This window comes from Dermacentor andersoni, chromosome 9, assembly GCF_023375885.2.
Source record: "Dermacentor andersoni chromosome 9, qqDerAnde1_hic_scaffold, whole genome shotgun sequence".
Lineage (NCBI taxonomy): Eukaryota > Metazoa > Arthropoda > Arachnida > Ixodida > Ixodidae > Dermacentor > Dermacentor andersoni.
In genome coordinates, this window is record NC_092822.1 from 133,204,453 (window position 1) to 133,228,619 (window position 24,167).

General features: G+C 49.6%; 1 protein-coding gene and 1 pseudogene across 1 annotated transcript in view; one reads left to right on the forward strand and one right to left on the reverse strand.

Moving 5' to 3' along the window:
* Positions 1-22,549, forward strand: part of LOC126529708 (BAG family molecular chaperone regulator 2) — a 72,071-nt gene extending 49,522 nt beyond the window's left edge. The window contains exons 2-3 of the mRNA XM_050177210.3: positions 11,979-12,150; positions 21,783-22,549. Coding sequence (XP_050033167.1) covers positions 11,979-12,150; positions 21,783-21,942 — 332 coding nt within the window. The 3' untranslated portion in view covers positions 21,943-22,549. The remainder of the gene's footprint in view (positions 1-11,978; positions 12,151-21,782) is intronic.
* Positions 7,799-11,644, reverse strand: LOC140213185 (uncharacterized; annotated as a pseudogene).
* Positions 22,550-24,167: the final 1,618 nt, after the last annotated feature.

Sequence of the window (24,167 nt, forward strand, 5' to 3'; positions counted from 1 at the left end):
CTTTACCAGACTCCTGAACATGGCTGCGACATCCTCATGCTGAGATCCCGGACGCCGCCTTCATACTGGACGTCTAACAACCTTACAAGGATTGTTCGCTAGCAGCTCGAAGCCATGGCTCCACCCGCTTATCAGCCGCTCACCACCATTTGGCGATAATATGGCTCATTCAAGCCACCATCCGTCAAGAGTTTGCGAATAGGGGCATCCCACAAGCCACCTGTCAAACACCTCAGCCCATGTGCACTTCCAATCCCCACACTGAACACTAAACCGCCCCAATTGTTGCTGCTGCCGCTTCCGCTCTCCGGTTCACACCCCGATACAGAAACCCATCTGAGTGGAGGACGCCAGACGATCAACCATCCTGCTTTGCTCGCTCTCGCGTCCGCCATTTTTTACGCAACTGCAGCAGTCGTCGGTATTAACGAGCAAGCTTCCCCGGTGACCGCCAAGATCGTGGCCCGTCTTCTAGCACATCTCTTCTCGACGACCACCTTCCGCCCCGTGAACCCCACCGTCCATCGTTGCGCTCTGCACCGATGTACGCAGATATTGCCGCTCCAGGACACTGGTCTAACAGATCGCCGTCACCTCAGAGTCGCCAGTCGCGCTCTCCTAAACGCCGTAGCTGTCCCTCCCCCGCTTTCTCTGGCAACTACCGGGGAAACTAGACACGGCGTCTCCAGGAGGTGAGGCTGCATTGACGAGAAGGACCTAAAACCTCTATTGACCCCCACTTCAAGACGTAATATGCTCGGTGTTCTTGTCGACGGCGTGACCGTTACTGCTTTCATTTATACGGTCCCCCACATCTGTTATGAGTTCTACGCTCGGACGCCGCCTACGAAAAGCACTGACACCTGCCGTCTTTCCTACTGTGCGAGTAGCTGACGGCACCTGAACACCGGTTCTTGGTATGTGCATTGCCTGAGTTACCGCCTGCCGGCCACCAAACTTCAGTTCTCTTCGCAATTCTTGACGCTTGCCCATGTGATGTCATTCTTGGCATTCACTTCTTGACCGCCCACTCTGCCCTAATCGATTGTTTTACTGGCAATGTGTGGCTCGAACTACCATTGTGTCCTGACAACGCCGCATCACGTAACACTTGGCAATGCTCTGTGGAGTTTCTACGACTACCTGCTCAGGCTGCTACCTACGTCCTTCTGTCACCGTTTCCCGCAGTCCCTCATGGTGACAATGTGGTCGGCTCCCTCACAGATCTGATCCTCTCGCACAACTTCGCACTTCCTCACACTATAGTGGTTGTTGCCAACAACAGAACGATACTTCCAGCCCTCTACTTGTCTACTTCAACCTATATTCTTCCTCAATGAATTTAACTAGCCGAACCGATGCCGCTGGCAGAATGTACAGTTTCTGTATGCGCTGCTGACGATGAGACCACGCCCCAACCTGTCATACCGGCGGCAGCGAAGGTCCTTCTGAATGAAATATTATCCCGCGACTTCTTATCTTCCCAAAGTGAAGCACTCCGTGCTGCCCTATTTTCTTACCTTGACGTTTTAGATGTTGAGAATAGTTTACTAGGCCCTGCACATGTCGTGGCCCACCGCATCGACACTAGAGACGCCAGCCCCCTTCACAAGCACCCTTACTGAGTCTCTCACTCTGAGCGCCAACTCATCCAAAACGAGGTAAAGAAAATACTTGACAAAGATGCGATAGAGCCTTTCTCTATGCCTTGCGCATCCCCTGTGGTGCTTGTGGACTACAGGGGCAACAGCTGGTAGTTTTGCGCCTATTATCGCCATCTCAATCGGTTACTGAGCACGTGCGGGTGGGCAAGTTGGTTAGACATGATTACAACGAAGGCGCTAAATAAAACAACGGACGAAGGAAGGCGACACGGGACACGGGATGTTGTCCCCTGTCGCCTTCCTTCGTGCGTTGTTTTATTAGGCGCCTTCGTTGTAATCAATCGGTTAACAAAGAAGGACGTGTATCCTCTTCCTCGAATTGATGATGTGCTCGATTGCCTCCATAGTGCCAGACATTCCTCATCCCTCAATCTCCACTCGGGATACTGGCAAATTGCCGTCGTTGACGACGACCGCAAAAAGACCGCTTTCATGACACCCGACGGCCTCTACCAATTTAAGGTCATGCCTTTTGGGTTGTGTAGCGCACCTGCAACTTTTGAATGCATGATGGGCACTCTTCTACGCGGTGTTAAGTAGTCGGCCTGTCTTTGTTATCTGGATGATGTCATTCTTTTCTCGCCCACCTTTGAAAGCCACCTCCCTCGTTTGTCGGCCATTCTAGACCTATATTGCCGGGCTGGCCTCCAGCTAAATTCCTCTAAATACGCCTTTCGTCGTGCACAGATCAAATTACTTAGACACCTAGTAATGCTACTGGTGTCCAACTTGACTGAAAAATCCATGCCGTCCGGGAGTTCCCGGTTCCGTGATCGAAGCATGAATTACGCTGCTTTCTTCGGCTCTGCGCTTACTTTCGCCACTTTGTTCTCAACTTTTGCGACATTGCTCGACGCCCCAAGGACCTCCTCAAAAAGGATGCGACCTTTTTTTAGGGCGTGGACCAAGCGACTCCCTCTTCATCGCTGATTTCTGCTCTCGCATCACCACCTGTGCTGGCTTATTTTGACCCAGCTGCCAGAACAGAACTTCGCACCAAGGCAAGCGGCCATGGCATAGGTGCTATCCTCGCCCAAACACAGAACAGAGCTAACCGTGTGATAGCGTATGCTAACGCCTCCTGTCACAGTTGGAAAAGAATTACACTATTACTGGGCGGGAGTGCCTCGCTCTCATCTGGGCTGTCGCGAAATTCCTTTCGTTTGTATAGGGACGGCCGTTCGTTGTCATAACAGACCATCATGCGCTCTGCTGGCTTTCGACACCTAAAAACCCCACATGGAGGCTCTGCCGTTGGGCAGTAAGATTACAGGTGTACATGCTCTCCGCTGTGCACAAATCTGGAAAGTTACACAATGACGCCGACTGTCTATCCCGTCACCCCGTTGAACCATGAGACTCCACTGAAGCAGACCTCGACACCTACGACTTAGCAATCACCGACATCATCCATGTGGCCGAGCAACAACGTAGAAATACGTCGTTGCTCTCTCTCATTGACCGTCTGCAATCCGGCTCCCTCGACTCCTGACTCAACATGTTCTTGCTTCAGGATAACGTACTTTACCACCGCAACATGAACCCCGACGGCGCAGGACGCCTGCTAGTTGTCCCACGTCATCTACGCAGAGATGTCGTCCAATTTCATGACGCCCCAACTTCCGGGCCCTTCGGCGTCTCCAGAACCTATGATCGCATACAACGACGTTTCTTCTGGAAGGGCATTTATTGTTCCGTTCGCCGCTACGTAACATCATGTGGCCTGTCCTAGCGCCGCAGGAAACCTGCGATTCAACCTGCTGGTCTCCTTCAGCCAATTAATGTTCCAACCGAGCCGTTTTATCGAGTGCACCTGGGCTTTCTCGGCCACTTTCAAATTTTCACGAAAGGCAACAAATTGATTGCAGTGGCTACAGAATATACCACGGTATATGCACTTACTCGAGCGTTGCCAACTAGCTGCGCCACGGACGTAGTTGACTTCTTACTGTACAACGTCATCCTTCAACATGATGCTCCACGTAACCTACTGACAGATCGCGGTCGGTACTTCCTGTCTTGTGTGATTGACGATGTACTTCGACCATGGGCTACTCATCACAACTTCAGCACCTCAAATCACTCTCAAACCAATGGACTCACCGAGCGCCTCAACCGTACAATGACCGACATACTTTCAATGTACGTTTCTGATGATCACGATTGGGACGTTGCTCTTCCGTTCGTCACATTTGCATACAACTCATCGCGTAATGACACTGTCTGCTACTCACCCTTCCACCGCCTCTTTGGCCGCCATCTCTTATTCCCCTTTGACACATTGCTGCCTCCTTATCCGGCGTCCACGTCTACGACTTCCTACGCACAAGATGATATCACGCGTGCGGTCGTCGCGCGCGCAATAGCCCGCGCTCGGCTCTTGGCATCGCAAACCACACAAGAGTCAATTCACGATCGTTGACACCGGGATATCCTTTTCCACCGGGCTCGTCCTTCTCTGGTTCCCATCTCGTCGTGTCGGCCTCTGTGAAAAGTTAATGTCGCGGTACGTCAGACGCTATCGTGTGCTGCGCCAGGTGACTCTTGTCTCCTATGAGAGAACTCCTATGGCATCCAATTCGTAGACTGCCACACGACGAAGTAACATCGTCATGTTTCCTGGCTAAAGCGTTAAAACAGTGATAGCACATTTGGCCACAACCAGCACCGGTAAGGTACTTCACAGGCCGGGGATAATGTCACGAACAGAGGCGAAGACAAAGTCGCTGTAGTTGGGCTGGCTCAGTCTCTCCTGTCGGACTGAAAGAGCTGCTAGAACCTGTGTGCCCTGTTCAGTCGTGACTAGCCAAGTGCTTGCCGTTTACTTTTGAGTGAAAGCTACGCGTAACAATATATATATATATATATATATATATATATATATATATATATATATATATACATATTGTTACACACGAGGTGTTTAACGCAGAACCAGATGAATCTGGTTGATAGGCGCGGTTGTTGAAGAGCGGTCTCGCGGCAGCTTGGCCAACGTCGTTCTCTTCTTTCTTCTGGTTGTCTCCGCGGCAGGCGTGGTTCATGACAGCTTGTGACATTTCCCCGCTGGCAGACGAAGCCCGCCGGGCGAGTCAGTCATCTCGTGGGTTGTAACGCCTCAGACGCGCGACGGGCGTCACTTCAGCCTTGGCCGAGCGTCGTCCACTGCTCGTGAGACGCGCAATGCGGTAGTTTACTTCGCTGAGGCACTCCAGAATAACGTAAGGGCCGACGTAGTGGGCGAGAAACTTCTTGCACAAGCCACACTACCGCAACGGCGTCCAGAGCCACACAAGGTCACCAGGATCGAAGGAAACGTGGCAGTGACGCCCGTCATAGCGGATCTTGGACCGGTCCTGCGATGCTAGGGTGCGTAGCCTAGCGAGGCGTCGCGCCTCTTCTGCTCGACATAGGATCTCATTAATTGATTCGTTGTCATGAGCGAAGTAGGGAAATATGGTGTCGAGGGTGTAGTGCGGCGGACGAGCATACAGAAGGAAAAATGGTGAGTAACCAGTGGTCTCGTGTCTCACGGTATTGAAGGCATAGGTAATGAAAGGCAAGATACTGTCCCAATTCTTGTGTGGTGAATCGACGTACATGGACAGCATGTTGGCAAGCGTTCTGTTTGTGCGCTCGACCAGACCATTAGTTTGTGGATGGTAGGGCGTAGAATGGCGGAAGCTACATGAACACAGACGAAGGGTTTCTTCAACCACGTCCGCGGTAAACTATCGCCCACGATCGCTGATTACTATGCGAGGAGGTCCATGTCGGAGTATAACGTTAGCCAGCAAGAAGATAGAAACTTCTGTAGCTGTGGTCGATGGCAATGCGGCGGTCTCACAATAGCGGGTAAGGTGATCTACGCAAACGATAACCCAACGATTACCCTTGGAGGATCGCGGGAAAGGGCCCAGAAGATCTATACCAACTTTCTCAAAGGGGACGCTAGAAGGGGGAACTGGTTGAAGCAGGCCATGTGGCGCTTGTGGCGGACGCTTGTAGCGCTGCCATTGAGAGCAGCTGGCGACGTACCGTTCGATATCTTTCCGCATCTTAGGCCAGTAAAAACGTTCTTGAGCCCGGTAGAGTGTACGCGTGCAACCAAGATGACCGGAAGTTGGGTCATCGTGCATGGCTTGTAATACTTGGTGGCGAAGGTTCTTGGGGACAACTAAAAGGTAGCGTGCACCGGTGGTCGAGTAGCTCTTCTTATACAGCGCGCCACCATCACGTAGGCGAAAGCGACTGCCTGCAGGTGACTCCTGTGCTGCCGCGAAGAGCGGTTGTAAGCTCTCGTCCTTGTGCTGCTCGGATATGACGGTACCCATATCCGGAAATTCCGGGGACACAAAAGCGATGTATTCATCAAAATTGTCCGCATCACATTCAGTTGTTTGAAGTGGCATCCGAGAGAGACAATCAGCGTCAGCATGTCGCCGCCCACTTTTGTAGCAAATAACGAAATCGTATTCCTGTAGACGGAGGGCCCAGCGCGCTAGTCGTCCTGAGGGATCCCGCAGATTCACAAGCCAGCATAGCGAATGATGATCTGTTATCACAGTGAAGGGGTGCCCATAGAGATACGAACGAAACCGTTGCACGGCGAAGATGACCGCCAGACACTCTTGTTCGGTGACTGTGTCGTTGCGCTCGGAGCGGCTCAAGGACCGGATAGCGTAAGAGATCATGTTCTCACTGTCGTCAACACGCTGAACTAGCACAGCACCGATGCCTACGCCGCTGGCATCGGTGTGAATCTCAGTTGGTGATGAAGGATCAAAGTGCCGAAGAATTGGTTGGGTTGTCAACAGGAACTTGAGCTGGCGAAACGATGAGTCGCAATCTGCAGTCCACTCAAAGGCAACGCCTTTTTGGAGAAGGCGTGCAAGGGGATGAGCCATGTCAGCAAACCGGGGAATGAATCGGCGAAAATAGGAGCACAAGCCCAAGAAACTTCTCAACTGCTTGACAGAGTTGGGTACTCTAAATGCTTCTACGGCCGCAGTCATTTGTGGATCTGGTCGGATGCCTTTTTTAGCGACCAGATGGCCTAGCACAAGAGTTTGTCGTTCCCCAAAACGGCATTTTTTTTTTTAATTGAGCACAAGGCCCGCTTTCTCCAAGCAGTTCAAGACCAAATCCAAACGTTTGTGGCGCTCACTAAACGTTCGCCCGAAGATCACAACGTCGTCTAAGTAGCACATGCAAACTTCCCATCTTAAGCTGCGTAATATCGTGTCCATGAACCTTTCGAACGTTTCGAACCTTTCACGACAGCTTGTGACAATATAAATATATATATATATATATATATATATATATATATATATATATATATATATATGTATATATACTAATTTCACACTCTGAGTGGTTCGTGGCTGTCTGGGTGCCTCTAATTTCTGTCGTCAAGCTTGGGCGAAATGGTCCTGGGCCGTTTCTGCTGCAATGCAAGAAGCGGCGGCGGTTTCCAAGAATGGTAATCAAATCAGCGTTTTTGTCGCATTAAACTCACTTCACGAGGCCTCTACGAGTGTACGAGGGCGAGAGATTCTCTTCCTTTGTAAAGGCATTCTTTCCGTGGAGGTCGCAAACAACGGGATTCAATTTTGTGGGTCCTTCTCCGTAGGTGGCGACAAAAGCAGCGTGCGAAGTCATCGCTCGCCACCTTTGGTGGTGTAGCTTCCATTTTTATGGGCAGGGGTCAGTATGGGTACTGCAATCAAGTGCTGTGTGCACAATTAATTATTGTGCAGATAGAGAGCGGAGAAATCGGCTTCATAATTAGTGCGCCACGCCACTTATTCTGCACGCTTAAGAAATGTGCCACATGTTGCTTCTACTGCTATGTTGCTACGCTTTTAGTGATATGTGTGTGGTTGCTAATTGAAGTGACCACGTACTCCCAAGATGATCAACCGAGCAAAGAACGTTTATTACGGGTATCGCGTGCAATATATAGCCCACTGCAAGAAAGAGGGGAAGGGACAAATAGAGACTAAGGGAAGAAAGTGATTACAGCAAGTGCGCCCAACTTCATAGGCACGTGCGGTGCCATGACGATACAACAGTCTCCTCTTCCCTTAGGGTGAGAACCTGTCAGGGGGGCGTCCTGAACGGGTCGACCTTCATAGTTCCAGCTTTGTGGTCCCATCCATCGTATTCGCACTAGCGGTCTTGTCGACGGCTATGTCGCCTCCGGCTGAGAGACGCGGCTGCACTTGCTCCGAGTCCTGCACCACCACACGCGGTTGCACTTGGTCCAAGTGTCGTCGCATTAGTTCACCCTCCAGTCCCTCGGTAGTCACCATACGAGACCCCTCTGTTGTTTGGACACGTGCTTGAGTCCATGGGTCTCCGAGGCAACCGTAGTTTCGCACCCAAATTGGTTTATTCTTCTGCAAGAAATCATTGGCAAAAGGGTAAATGTCACACTCTGTTTCTGACCGCAACACGCTATCTAATCGGGAGCGTAGCTCACGCCCCATCAGCAGCATAGCCGGCGTTTTTCCGCCCGACAGTCGCGTTCGTCGGTGGTTGTGCAAGATCCTGGCCAGCCGCGTTTGCATTGATGCTTGCCTGTTTTTCTGCTGGCTTTGTTTTATGGTACGCACCGCTCGTTCCACCAACCCATTCAATTGAGGGTGATATGGTGCAGTGGGCATGTGCTTTATTCTATTCACCGCAGTGAAAGTCTGGAATTCCTGGCTTGCAAACTGCGGCCCATTATCTGTGTCTATTGTGCGCGGCATCCCAAAAGTGCTAAAGAGGGTGCGCAGGGCATCTACGGTCGTCCCAGTTGTGGAAGTTCGCAAAGGCACAGCTTCCATCCACTTACTGTGGGAATCGACCACAATTAATAGCATATAGCCATCCACCGGACCCGCAAAATCAATGTGCAGACGAGAACACGGCTGCCTGGTTTCCGGCCACGGGACTGGTACCTGGCGTGGAGGCATCGGTGCAGCTTGAACACACAAGTGGCACGTCTTACCAAGCTGATCAATCTGTTTATCAACGCCTGGATACCAAAGCAGCGAGCGAGCTAGTCTCTCCATCGCGGTGATTCCTTGATGCGTCTCATGAATCAGCTGCAACGCTGCGTTCCTGGCTGCTTTAGGCATGACGACTCGGTGGCCCCAGAACACCAGGTCTTCTTTCACAGTTAGCTCGTCCCTCCGGACTAGGGACGGCTTCAGAGTGACTTGCTTCGCATCTAAATGCCAAGGCCAGCCTCCCTGCACCCACTTCCGCACCACAAGTAACTCATCTTCGGCCGTATAGCTGGCCAGTTGTCTGGCTGACAGCACTCTACTGTCCAAACAGGCAGTGAGAAGTACGTACTCACAGTCATCAGCGTCGTCCTCGTCTCCGGACACTTCCTTGGCAGGCGCTGCCCGTGGTGGGCGGCTGAGTGCGTCAGCCGGAACATTCGCCTTGCCGTCCTTTAACTTGACGATCTAGGAGTAGGCGCTCAACTGGAGGGCCCACCGTTGTATGCGGGCGGCTGCCATAGCTGGAACCGGCTTATCTGGATTGAAAATACTGACTAATGGCTTCTAATCAGTCAGAACTGTGAATTTCCTGCCCAACAAATATGCCCGGAATTTCTCCACTCCAAACACTAATGCCAGGGCTTCCTTTTCAAGCTGGGAATACTTCCGCTCTGCGTCTGTGAGTATGCGGGAGCGGAAGCCAATGGGCTGCATCATCCCCTCAGCTGTGCCGTGCGAAGGACGGCTCTAATGCCGACTGATGAAGCGTCACATTCTAGTACCAACGGTTTGTCCGGGTCGTAACGGGCAAGAAACTCGGCTTTACTTATCAGTGCTTTGACCTCTTGGAACGCCTGCTGCTGAGCAATGCCCCAATTCCACTTCGTCCTGGCGCGCAATAGCTCGTACAAAGGTGCGAGGATCATGGCTGCCTGCGGTAGGAACCTTGGGTAATAAGTGACCAAACCCAAAAATGACCTTAACTCGGGTATTCCCGTGGGTGTGCCGACGTCTAGAATAGCCTCAAGATTTTCCCTTTTGGCATGCACGCCCTTATCGTTGATATTGTAACCCGAAAAATCAACCTCATTCTCACGAAATCTTCACTTCTCCCGATTCGACCGCACCCCGAACTCCCGGAAACTTCACAGAACTCGGCGTAAAGTGGCGGCATCATTCCGCTTTTCTGCAATGATGACGTCGTCCAAATAGACCTGTACTCCGGGAAATCCTTGCAAAATTGTTTCCATGCGTTGCTGAAATAGCGCTGGCGCAGAGGCTACTCCGAACGGAAGACGTGTGAAACAAAAAAAGCCCTTCTGTGTGTTCACCGTCGTGAGCAGTTGCGATTATTCGTGTAACGCAATTTGATTGTAGGCGTCCCGGAAATCGATAGTTGTAAAAACTTCGCCGTTTAACGTCGCCATGATGTCCTTTATGCGTGGGAGAGGATACTAAATCGAATGGCAGGCTTGGTTGACAATAGATTTGAAATCGCCGCATAAGCGAATGTTTCCGTTACGCTTTACCACCGCCACCACGGCTGCCGCCCACTCCGAGTGTGCGACCGGGGCAAGAATTCTATTTTCAACTAAGCAATCAACTTCAGCCTCCACTTTTGAGCGCAACGCGTACGGCACTGGCCGCGCCTTGCAGAGCCGAGGAACAGCATCATCCCGCAATGGCAAACGGGCGGGCGGTCCCTTTATCAGCCCTAACCTGGGGTCCAAACACGTCGGGAAATTTTTCTAACAAGACTTCAATACCACTGCCAACTTCACGAATGGCTGCACTCTTACCTTCCTGCGTTGCGCTGAGCACCAGCTCCCCAAGAAGGTCCAGCGCTGTCATGACGTCCCGGCCACACAGGTTTGGCCTGGAACAACTCAGCACCCCTAATGTGGCTTTCGTAGTCTTCGAACCCAAGGAAACGTCGAGCTGTAACTGGCCACGCACCGGCAGTGGTCCAAGGAAGCATGACAACTTGAGCGGCGATTCTTGCAGTTTCAGCCAGGCATCTTGATGCTGTACGTAGGTGGGCCAAGTAATGATAGAAACCGGGGACCCTGTGTCCAGCTGCATCTTGATCGCTATTCCATTCCAAAGTAGAGTGCACATTATTGCCTTTACGGTGTGAATTTTTCCAACGAAATTATCTGCCTTTTCAACGAGGAACAGAGCTTCTGATCCCGGATCTTTGCAATCTCCTGCTGACGGATGCAAGGCATTAATTTGCTGGTGTGGCCGCGTGAATGGTTCCCACGTTCTGGTGACTGCTCTTCCGGGACACATCTTGCGAAGATGACTGCGCTGCAGGCACCGGTAGCACTTCGCCGAGCAGAACCGGCAGGTTCTGGGGTCTTGCCCCGTTTTTCCACACCTGAAGCATGGTGGCCGACTTTCACGTCGTGCATACATGTTTCTTAACATGTGTACGCCTTCGTCTTCGGGCGCAGTCTTCAACGTCTTCACGTTTTCTTCCGCCATTTCCACTGCTAAGGCGATTTCCTCTGCTTCGCTTCTTGTTAAGAATGCCTTAGAAAGCAGTTGACGACGTACTGAGTTGTCTTGAAGGCCACAAACTATACGGTCCCGGAGCATCCTGTCAAGTGAAGTGCCGAAGTTGCAGGTATCTGCCAATTGCCAAATGGCTACAAGAAAATCTCTGACTGGCTCTCCTGGCATCTGGTTCCGTGAGAAAAATTTGTAGGATTAGGCTATTTCGTTCGGGCTGGGCGAAAAATGCTTCTGCAGTGTGTCGAGTGCTTCATTGTACGACAGCTCGTTCACCTTTGTTGGCGCGCAGCGTCCACTAACGACGGCCACCGTGTGAGTGCTCAGCCCTGCTACGAGCAATGCTCGCTTCTTCTTTTCTTCCGTGATGCGGTTGCCTTCGAAGAAAGCTTCTCGCAGCACTAGATATGCCGTCCAGTGGTCCGCAGCTTCCTCGAACTGCGGCGGGCTTGCGTATCCGGCCATGGCTACCGGGGTGTTGCTGGTGGGACGGCAGGCTAATCCCATCCTCGTCGCCACTGAAGTGGTCACGCACTCCCAAGAAGATCAACCGAGCAAAGAACGTTTATTACGGGTATCGCGTGCAATATGTAGCACACAGCAACAAAGAGGGGAAGGGACTAGAGAGTGAGGGAAGAAAGTGATTACAGCAGGTGCGCCCAGCTTCATAGGCACGTGCGGTGCCATGACGATACAACACTAATAATGCGCGCCTCAAACACTATTAGTGTCACCTTTTTTTAAGCCTCTCCTTTGGACTCTTGGTTCGCAGTGTGCTAAAGAAAATAAAACCTTGCAGAGCTCCGCGAAGAAGTGAGCCTGACGGTCGAGCGGCTGCAGACGCGCGTCAAGTCGGTCGACGTGTCGGTGACCACGCCACGCAGCGAGGAGCAAGAGACTGCGCTCGGGCAAATCGAGCAGTACGTCACCAACCTTGTGCTTCGCATGACCTCTGACCCCAAAGGTGCCAGGTAAGGAGGTGGTATGCGAGGGCTTCATTTCTGCCACATTTGGCGAAAAGATATTGCTTCCCGCTACCATGACGACCCTGCTCGTGTCAGGCATATTAACTCGCAAGTATTCACTTGAGAATATGGTGGTCGATTTGTTATCGTCTAGTTCATGAATGGACAACAAGGCACATCGCATAGAGCCGAGCGTGTAAAACGAAAGCGCGCAGCAATTCGCTATAATCGAGGGTTCGACGAAAGTTAATCTAGTAATGTAACATAATTATGAAGTTGTGACCAAGAAAACATATAAAAAGAACATTTCAGAGCGCCTACGTGTTATTTTGCCGCCCTATATAATCGCGGGTTCACACCGAGAAGCTTTATGTCGCCTGACGAGCCGCGCGATAGTTGCTCGCAAAACGACCGCGTTCACACCCAACTCACATTCCGTTTCATTCATTCATTTATTGTACCTTGAAGGCCCGAAGGCGTTACAGAAGGGAGTGGAACGAAATACAGAGCATGTGCAGATAACAGGGTATAATAATAACAAGAAAAAAATTTGAATATGCGGATTAACAAAAATATTTTTCAATCGTAGTTCTAAAAGCAGATGTATCGGTTATGTTAACAATTGAGGCCGGTAGATGATTCCATTCATTGGTAATTTTAGGAATAAATGAAAAAAAAAGATAGGTTCGTGCAACAGTGTGGAACGCTCAATTTATGCCGATGGTCAGTACGAGATGATATATATGCAGGTTTGAACAAAAGTTCACTTTTTAATTCCGGATTGTAATAATAAGTTTTGTGCAGCAGTGATAAGCATGCTAACTTCCTACGGGATGAGAGGAGAGGGAGGTTTAAAGTAGCCTTCATAGATGTTACGCTTGATCTCCGAGAATAGTTAGTAAGAATGAAACGCGTGCTACGATTTTGTATAGACTCTATTGCATTTGTTAAGTAATCGAAGCCAGGGTCCATACAGAAGAGGCATATTGAAGGTTAGGACGTATTAGTGTTTTGTGTAGAAGTAGCTTTAAGTTAGCGGGTGCCATAGAGAAATCGCGACGGAGGTAACCAAGCGTACGGTTAGCATTGTTAGTGATGCGGTTTATGTGTGTCGGCCAGGAAACATTAGATGTTATGTGGACGCCTAACTATTTATAGGAACTGACTTCTTCGAGTACAGAGTTCTTCAAGTGATAGTTAGATAGGTTAGACGAAACAGTATTGCGGCAAATCCGCATTAGTTTGCACTTTTGGCTGTTAAGTCGCATTTTCCAAGTGTCGCACCAGTTAGTTGCCTTGTCTAGATCAGATTGTAGTTTTAGATTTTCAGAATTTGATGATATTACTCTGTGAATGACACAATCGTCTGCAAAGAACCTTATGGAGGACGCTACACAGTTAGGTAAATCATTAATATAAATGAGAAAAAGCAAGGGTCCGAGAACAGAACCTTGCGGCACCCCGGAACTGACAGGACAACGCGATAAATCAAAATTGTTACCTGAGACAAATTGTGTTCTATTGGATAAGTGTTCAATCCATGAGATAATATTACGGTCAACGTTTAGTGTATTTAATTTTAGACAAATTAATTCGTCAGAGACGAAATCAAATGCTTTATAAAAGTCTAAGAAGATGGTATCAATGTGAAATCCATTATCCAACGCGGCACAGATATCATGTGTAAATGAAATAAGTTGAGTATCACAGGAAAACGATTTACGGAACCTATGCTGACGAGATGAAAAAAATGAATATGTTTCTAGGAAGTTGATGAGATTAGAGTATATTATATGCTCTAGAATTTTGCATGGCACACTTGTTAGAGAAATCGGCCTGTAATTTAAAGGGCCCCTGAAACGGTTCGGACAAATTTTGTAGAGGCGTAGGGTACAGCTTAAGTAGAACATTCACACCACAATTTAAGTGAAGCGTTACGTATTAATGGAGCTACAAGCGATAAGAAGTTACCCTCTTCCCTAGTCATGCTTTTCCTCCTCAACTCGTTCGCCGAGCGATCGGGGCTAAGCTCCGCCTTCAATGGTTTCGCGTCACGATGCGACGTCACATCGTCCACTTCCGGTTGTTTTGGAGCCCGCCCCCGCCCGCGTGAAACCTCTCCGCTAGCCGCTTGGCCGTCGACACCAAGCGAGAGCTATCGAAGCAGCGTGCGTTGCGAGCATTCTGTCATAGCGCCGAACGTGTCTGGTATTCCGGTAGCCACAGGCAAGCTAGTCATTTCGGCAAATGACTGGAGGCATAAACTCAAGCTGATGAAGGAACTTTAGCGTAGACGTACGTGCGGCCTGATCGGTCTGCACGGTCCAGCCACTTGTTGGCGCAGCGCTTAACCAGCCAAACAAAGCGCTAATATTGCTCTAACCAAGTGTAAAACATTTTAAAAATTTGTAAAAAACAAAGTGCTGATGATTACACTCCTGCGAAAAATACACACCAGCAGCAAAGAAGAATACACTTCGTTACTGCTACTGTGTATGGTTGAGCTCTGTGCCACCAGGTGGCTGCACCGTGCAGACCATTCGCATATGCGATTCTGCTCATCCCATGGCTCATCCCGCTACGGCACAGTCAAGCGGCCAGACCCTGTCACCTTGCGCTTGCATTTGCCCTAATACCGGACTCGCGAAACGCTATTGCGTTAGTAATCTTCCGGTGTAAAGTGACGGCCACAAACGCGCAAACCCTGGCGCCGATCGGATAGCGGCAGTCCGATGCGCAGCAGCCAGCTCGCTCGTATGCTGCCTTGCAGAGGGACACGATGTCGCAGCTTGACATATTGCCAGTCGCTACGTTTGCAGTCCACAAAGCAACAAAGTCGAATCAGAGTGCTCGCGAAAAGACTGAGACCGACTCTGACCGCTGAGCTTTCGTCAAAATGGAGTACGTTGTAACACAAGCAGACGACACTTGCTGTGTGCCGGAAGTGCTTAATTGTATTGAAAAATCGTTCTTGTGCATGCTCTTTATGTTACTTTCTGTTTATACAAACAAATGAACTAACATTCCAACTATTACGAAGATCATTTGTTTACCATAAAGTTGGAAAAATTATTGATCACGCGCCCTGGTCAGCCAATCGAATAGCTCGTACCACTGACGTCATATGGGTGATTTTCGTCATATGGGTAGGGGCGGCTTAAAATTCCGCCGAGCAGCGTGCTCCGATCGGCAGCGATGTGCATTTTTAAAACCTTATAATAAATTACACGCTTTACGCGGAGCACTTAGATGTGTCAATTAATGATCAGAAGGACCTACTCTAACGACTCAGTACGTTTGTAGAAAATCGTCAAAATCGTTTCAGGGTCCCTTTAAAGGTGAATCCGCCCACCTAACTTTCTGCGGTCGCCTGCTACGCTTCCCTTCCCTTGGAATTCAATCCGTAACCCTTAATGACCATCGGTTATCTTTCCTCCTCATTACATGTCCTGCCCATGCCCATTTATTTTTCTTGATTTCCACTAAGATGTCATTAACTAGCGTTTTTTTCCCTCACCCAATCTGCTCTTTTCTTATCCCTTAACGTTACACCCATCATTCTTTCCGTAGCTCGTTGCGTCATCCTCAATATGAGTGGAACCCTTTTCATGAGCCTCCAAGTTTCTGCCCCGTACGTTAATACTGCTAAGACACAGTTTTTATATACTTTTCTCTTGAGGGATAATGGCAATCTGCTGATCATGATCTGGGAATGTCTGCCAAACGCACCCTAGCCCATTCTTATTTTTCTGTTTATTTCAGTCTCATGATACGGATCCGTGGCCACTACCTGCCCTAAGTAGATGTATTACGTTACCGCTTCCAGTGCCTCGGTACCTATTGTAAACTGCTGTTCTCTTCCGAGACTGTTAAACGTTACTTTAGTTTTCTGCAGATTAATTTTTAGACCAACCCTTCTGCTTTGCGTTTCCTGGTCAGTGAGCATGCATTGCAATTGGTCCGCTGAGTTACTAAGCAAGGCAACATCATCAGCGAATCGCAAGTTGCTAAGGTATTCTTCATTAACTCTTATCCCCAATTCGTCCCAATCCAGGTATCTGAATACCTCCTGTAAACACGCTGTGAATCCCGTCGTCCCGGAATTCGTCCCGGACCAGGACGAATTTTTCTTCAACTATGAGGTTTTACTTTCTAGGAACCTGTATGGGTTTCCTTTGTAGCAATTGCTACGAATAAGTGGATGTCTGATTTTCCCTTTATTCAACATTGGACAGTATAACAGCAAGCGCTTGGTGGCGTAACCCACTGCCCTGTTCCAGAGGGGACGCTTATAACATCCATCTATCCATATAGTAAATTGCCGTGTCCTAAAATAAAAATTATTCGCAGATGTCTGCCAATGAGAGCAATTGAAATATCAAAACCAACCTTACTGCAGAAGCGAATTTCTCACGGCCTTCGAACATAAAACACAGTAATGAAAATTGCAGCCTTAAGAGTGCTTTCTCGTCTCTATAACTTACTTTTTATACCCATAGAAAAGTGTGTTTAATGAACTCATTGGGATATAGGTTCTCTTCTTTAATTGTTGCGCATAGTTTCTTTAGCCGGAGCCTGCGAGAACGCAATTGTGGACAAAGTCGTTTTTTTTTTTTTCAGAACGCACATGACTCTTTTATGCAAAACACGAAAATGAAAACATATAAATTACCCACGCAATCAAAAATTCACAACCAGAAGCCAAATACAGTAAGGGCTATAACAATAGCAGAAGCACAAGAGATAGGGCAGATTATGAGTGTGAGTGCACACGCAACAGTTCGGCGGAGAGTGCCGAAGACGAGGCGGCGAAAGAAGTGGCGTTGGTCTCACCACAGTGTCGTTGTGGTTGACCGATGACCCAATGAACAGTGCCTGAGAGCTCGGCGTTCGAGAAGGGGAACCAGGCGGCTTGGTGGTATGGGCAGAGGGAGGTGGCGTCTCGGCCAGGCAGCAGGGTGCAAAGTGGGGCCCATAGCCCGACTCCTCGCAGTCTTCCTGCGTGCGCCGAAGTTCGCCGGCCTCCTGCAGAGTAACTCGCCAGCCGTCTTCCGGAAGGGCACCGACACGTGGGAACCGGATAGCACGAGGCCCGGCTGTTGCCCTGGAGGCTTGGGTCCGGAACCAGGTGGCCTGTCTTCAGCTCCCGGTCCGTTGCCGATCTTCACTCTTGCGTAGCTTCCTCGAACTCTCCCAATGTGCTACCAGCGCGTCAAATTTTTGTGCCACTCTGGCTGATTAGTCTTTTTCTGATTAGCCCCTGGGAACTCCGTGCACTTTCCCGATTGGGTCGTTTTACTTTTTGTTTTATCTTTTTGAGCCACACATTCGCGTCCTGACGCTCCTCGACGTCGTCGTCTTCCATCCAGCACTCAATTTGCCTCCACGCAAGCAATCTGTTGTCCTCTTCCTTTTCTTCTGGCACCACAGCACTATTTCGTGCACTTCGCGCATCGCAAAAGCGCCTTTCTGAAAATGTCTTTCTGGTAGAAAACTGCTCCTTGTGCGCGAAAAGTCCAGCACATAACCCTTATAAGTCCCAACCAAACTTTACAGGGTGCACTAAGCACGACACTCATCCTCACACATTTGTTCTGTACCCAGCGCACTGTGAAATTATCACTTCATATATCACATCATGATGAATTCAAAATAAAGTTCAGTGAGCACACAAAGAACAAGAATCATGACTTCACAAGTTTAAGAAATCGTGCAATACATTTCCAACCATTCTTTTCAGACCAAGGTAAAGGATCCATAAAGTGCAATCGGGGATCTGTCAGCAACCTCCAAGTTACCCTTACCCACAACAGGCGAAGAGCAGGACGCTTCTACGTTTGAGACGACAGGAGCGGTGCCACTGTGATGTTATTTCGCAACTGCAAAGATCTTCTCTTTTGTATGACCTGTCTCATACCCTTACAGACACATACACAGCGACCTCGATCGTGACATGATTACCATCTGAACTGCTTTCACGTACACCTGAAGTTTCTCTGACCTTCTTTTGAGCTGAGGTTCCCACCTAGTTCCCAAACAAGATAAAGCCACTTGCTACCACTATAAGCGCTCTGTGTGAAGATCTGGCGACTTGTTCACAGTTCGTCTTACAGTTTCCAAGAAACGGCCGTACGAACTGTGGACATTATTGCTCCTTGACTAGAGCTGTGGAGAGGTATGGTTTCCTGTTTGCAGAGAATGCTTTGCCTCCCAGAGAGTCTAAAACCTACTCCATCTTGTTTATAACGTATCTGCTCCATTCTCCTTGAACTGGACATAGTCACATTCTTTCGCTCTTCAGTTGAGTTATCCATCTGGTCCTCAAATCTGATGAGGCCAGCTGTCACTACTGTATGTGGTTCCCCAAAAGCATGGGCGACTGTTTCATTGCTCGCCTCACACATTTCGAGATCACGACCTATTGCCCTGTCCGTCGGGCTTTCTAGAGGCACCTCCACCTCTTTGTCCGATCTGATTTTAATTGCACATGTTCGCGGGCGTGCTTCCATGCTGGTCGAACTCATTTCGAGCTCACTACCCATGCCCCGGTCCGTTGGGCTTTCTGAAAAAATCTGTGCCTCATTATCCAACGCGCTTTTGCTGCAATAGGTGTTCACGCGTGCCTCGATTTCATTGAGAGTTGACTGTTCCCTGCTGCTTAAGCTATTTGTGTCTTCACTGTGATCCATTCAGGGATCGACTATTTCCTTTTTACCGCCCAACTCACTGTCACTCTCTCGTTGAGCGTTTAACCTTAATGAAAGACTGGGACGGCGTTCGAGGCAGTCACTAGGCAGTGATGCGGAAACGTTATATCTGGAGCGCACGTAAAACGCTTGCTTGATAGAGCTTGCGTATGACTCAAGCTTGCGAATCTGTTTCAGTACACGTGCCCTTTCCCCCTCTGTGACCTTGAGACGCAGTTAAATTTTGCTCGCCTTCACCTCCAATTGCCATTCACTTGTCTCTCTACGTCTGCTCTCAGCTTCAGCGACTTGCAGTCGTAACTGCAGGTTTCTCTGCCAATTCGCGTTCCCGCTCTAGAGGCTGCATTTTACCCTCTCGTTCCGCAGCCCTTTCCTCCCGGGCTTGCGCCTCCTGTTCATCGTACCACGCCTCGATTGAGTTCTAGGAGGCTCCACCTCAGGAAAGCGATCTGCAACTATTACAGAAGAACCTGCATCACAAATTGGAACCTGCGACAGGACAAAGCCGTTTGTTCATTTTGCGTGGCTACTCTAAGAGCTTCAAACCATGACTAGCATGCGAGAGTTATAGGCTTTAGCTGAACGCATGAGGCTTGAAGCTTCTTCAGTTATACTAAGTCAAGACAGTAGTTGTATCGGCCGTATAGCCTTGACAGCATTTGCTCACTAATTGCATTAACAAACATGGGGTCAGCGTGCACTTGAAAATATGAGCACATCTTGCTGGATGACCGCATACACTCGCTGTCTAAACGAAAGCGTGAGTAAGCGCAGCAGCAGCAGCGAGCGAAATGATTCATGCTGTCTATCGCTTCAACTCAAACAGTGGCGAAAAATCAGCACGCACAAAGTTATGAGCCGTCAGCAGATCGCTTTCAAGATACGGCGCGCGCGGTCATGCGCCGCCGCTCAAAGTACGCTATTGCTGGCGGAGTAGAAGCCCACCCTTCCCCACCTCCCTCCCGCGCTGTCCTCTCACTTGCCTCCGTGTCGCGCGTGAGCTTGAGCCTCGATCGTCCGTTCCTCTTGCGCCCGATCGCGAAAAACGCGGTTGCTACAAGAGCCCAACGCGCCCCCCTCCCTGCAAGCGCCCCCCCCCCCCCCCCGCCAGCCTTTAGCGCGACGGAAGACAGCGCGATTCATCTGCGCCTTCTTCCCTCGTGCGCGCCAGATTGAGTCACGATCGTCGGCTCACCTCGCACGCTTTCACTCGCATATACAGCATACGGTGCGCGGCGACGGCTATATCGCCATTGGTCTTTTTACCGAGCATCACGGCAGCGGCGACGGCAAAAGTACGTCAGGACAGGATCGTCCATATAACTGCTATCGCAATAAAAGTATGCCGATCTCACGCACTGTGAGAATCGATGTAAGCGAAGCTTTCTTGCTCCTTGCGTTCATTGACGGTATTTGGCGGTGATGTTGACGGCATACGACAGTCGTGACGTCAAGTTTAATGTTAGCTTGCGTGCACCACTTCTGTTTGTCCTCGTACTACATAGACACGGAGAGGCGAGTCATTCATTCACTCATTCCCTTCAGAAGAGAGCTCTAATGAGCAGTGGTTGACGCATTTTGTTTCTCCCGTATCTTTTTAGGGGAATGGCCATGGAAACAGAGGGGTACGGTTAATTACCCGTTTCCTGACTTCATCGGTACGGGATTGAGTTGTACCCATACCCTGCCTCCTCCCTTTCTGCCCCATTCTTCCTACCTTCTCCATGGACTGCTGTTGCTGTGCACATGAGAACTAAGGCAAGCGCTGCAGCTTTTCAGCTGGCCGAACGTCACACCCACTTACGGCGTCCAGAGGGCATTGTGGCGTACCCCAGAGCGCGTCAGTGGACATTGTGGCCACGCTCTACCAGAATGTGGTTGACGTCGCCTATCTCGTCTCCCGCACTTCCACCGTGTGCTCTCAACACCCCCCCCCCCCCCTCTCCCGAACGCGGCGTGCAAGGCAGCAGCAGCACCAGGAGCGGAAAGGTCCTGGTAATAGAAGCTTGGATTTAAACAATGCACTTGCGTTTCAATCACATTGCTAGCCGAGGCTTAAACACTCGACAAACTATATTGGATTTCTGTCTTGGCAGACTCAATTGTCGGCATGCCGACGCATGAGATGCATTGTCTGAGTATGGCCACGGCTTTTATGATTGCACGTACATCTCTGTCAGTCTCTGCTGCCGAGGATACTTGTCTCATTAAATACGTCTCACTAAACCGGCCGGGCACGCCGGCTCGCGCTTCTTCGCAAGAATTTTGTGGTGTCTGAAGGTTTAGGTGCTCTGGTGGAGTGCTAGGGAAAAACACCCTATGGCCAGGTTCAAACTTGGGCTCAAAGTGGGCACAAGCGGCAAAAGCCTCAGAAAATCCGCTTGCTAGACAGAAATAGCGTGCGCAAAACAAGGCCTGATTGGTCTGAGACCGAGTTTCTCGCCGCAGTGAAAGCGGAAATTCATTCCGTTCCGCTGCACAGCATGTAATTATCCCACCGTAAATTAAGGATGGCGAGTAAAGTACTGCCATCGCTCATCCAGGCATTCAAAAACAATCAAATTCTATGGGTTTTACGAGCCATAATCACAATTTGATTATGAGGCACGCAGTAGTGCGGGACTTCAAATAATTTTGACCACCTGCGGTTCTTTAACGTGCCCCTAAGGCACAGTACATGGAAGCTTTTCCAGTTCACCCTCATAAAATGCGGCCGTGGCGGCTTAAGTTTAATGCCGCTCTACGTAATTATCCCAATAAACAACCCTGCCTTAAGTCCCCGATGCAATGGATATATTCCTTCAATGTTATCGTTTCATTAATAAATAAAACAAACTCTCTTCTGCAACTGTTTCGCTATTCGGTAGCATTGAAAATCATCGCTGATGGTTTCTCCAGAATCTTTCTTTTCCGCTTGTTGCCCGTACGCAGGGCCCAATGCAAGGCGTACCTCAGTGCCTGCTCGACTGATGCGGCCGGTCCAGTCGACCAGAAGTTTCAGGCAGCCATCTTGGGATGCACAGCTGATGATCAGAAGAAGACGCGCCGTCGCCTTGAGGCTATCCTGGCGGCCCTGCCGCGTCGGTGCTGATGTCGTACGCCACTCGGTGTAATAATTCGCTTTCGGCACAGTGCGCACTTGTGCCTTTACTACAAAGGACAGCATCATATCCAAGAACGCCTCCAAAGCTGCGCTAAGCGCAAGTGCACCTGGCTGTTTGAATATGGCGGACTAGACACGAGTGAAATAAGGTGCAGAAATTGTCACGCAGTTCGAGCACTGCAACTTTTGTTTCGTGGAATGCGCACACTGATGGTTAGGTTGCGCAGTGGGACTTGAAGAACATTTCTGAACGCGATCTACTGATTCTGTGTCATCATACCCGTAGGCAAAATTAAGGACAAGTACGGACTGGGCATCTTGGTTTGGTTTGGTTCCTGGGTGGTGTTTTATAATTTGTGAACGTTATTCTGTAGTACATACACAATACAATTTCTTAGTAAACATTCCAAGACTGCTTTAAGGTGCGTGATTGTACGACAAAATATTCCACAGTATGTGCTGCTCGTTCCTAGTAGAAGACAGTAATTTTCTTCTATTAGCTTAGTTACATACTGGGCTAGATCTATGGTACATGTAGCATTTCAATTATATTGCACTACAGCTCACTGTGTTTATAAACATGACTACGTCTTTTTGTTTTTTGTTTTTGAAGTTGATCCAATGACGCAAGATGTACCAGAGAAAACTCAGCGCCCTTCCACACTGTGAAAAAGATGACCAGCGAAGCTGTGCATATGGGGCCGTTAATGGCGATCTGCACCCTCGCCGCGGGTCAGCCCAGTATTGCGCTATCTTCGCTATCGGCCCACGTATGCGGAGTGCTAAACGCCTGCCTCACGTCCGCCGCCGGTCGTCCCGGCGTCATACTATCTTCGGGATCGGCCCACGTATAGGCAGTGCTTAACGCCTGCTTAACCTCCGCCGCGGGTCTGCCCGGCATTGCGCTGTCTTGGGGATGGGCGCAAGTATGGGCACTGCTTAACGCCTCATTCACCTCCACCACGGGTCGGCCAGGCATTGCACGATCTCCGGGATCGGCCCACGTATGGCGAGTTTTCTGCTTACCACGCCTACGACAGGAAAATTTCCCTGGACTGGTAGAGGCACACAGCTTCGCTGTTAAACATGGCGCCTACTTATGCACAGCTAAGACACGCGGGCATGCGCCTTGAAGCTGACAACATGCAGTTTGTGGTCTGTAACAGAACGCTATTTATTGATTCTCTCCCACAGCATATAAATACAAAAATAGGAGGAGGCAAGGGGAACAATACTAACGGGTGACGTTGTCTACAACGTCTTTTTGTCTCACTAGCGCAGTCTCTATACTGGTCTTCGTGTGGGACGTGAAGCGCTTGACTGGGCTGTCACTTTCGACTGGCCTACGTGGCTCGCCACGGCCTCCGTTCAAGCTTCAGGCACCTTAGACTCCCCCACGTTGCGTTGAATTGGTGGTCTAGGTAAGTATATTGGAATACATTATGTAACCGCCCAAACGACAGCGGACGAAGAAGGAAACACACAGGACAAACGCGGAACTTCTACTCAGATTTACTCCAGGAAAGCCACACATTTATACATGTATCATTATCACACTTGATAATCATCGGACAGCAATAACTCGACGTTGGCATGCGGCCGTGAGTCGCCCAAATTTCTATGTAAATAATTTAACTCTTTTTCACTCAGTGACACTGAAGAGCTGCTTACGTGTATTTATGTGTACCTCCGTATGCACCCGGGGGTCGTCGTGCCGGAGTATCGGAGGCGATGTGAGCAGCTGGTGTACTTTCTGGAATGCGTCATCACATGCGGAAGACCAGTTATACATGTGGATGCCAACGGTGAGCAGGCACGTCAGAGGAGCGGCAACGGTTGCGAAATTGCGCACAAAGCGACGAAAATAAGAACAAAGGCCGACGAAGCTTCGGAGGTTTTTCAGTGACATAGGTCTAGGAGATTCGACGACAGCGTGAAGTATCGCCGGATCAGGGAGGACGCCATTTTTGGATACAACGTGGCCCAAGACTGTCAAGGTGCGAGCTGCAATGCGACACTTCTTGATGTTCAACTGTAGACCAGCCTTTTCATGGCATGTCAAAACTTGTTGGAGACGAGAGAAGGGTGTCGAGAGATCTGAAAAAAAAGAACGATGTTATCAAGGTAGAACATACATATGATTCATTTGAACCCGCGAAGTAGGGTATCCATCATGCGCTCGAAAGTTGCGAGTGCATTGCAGAGTCCGAATG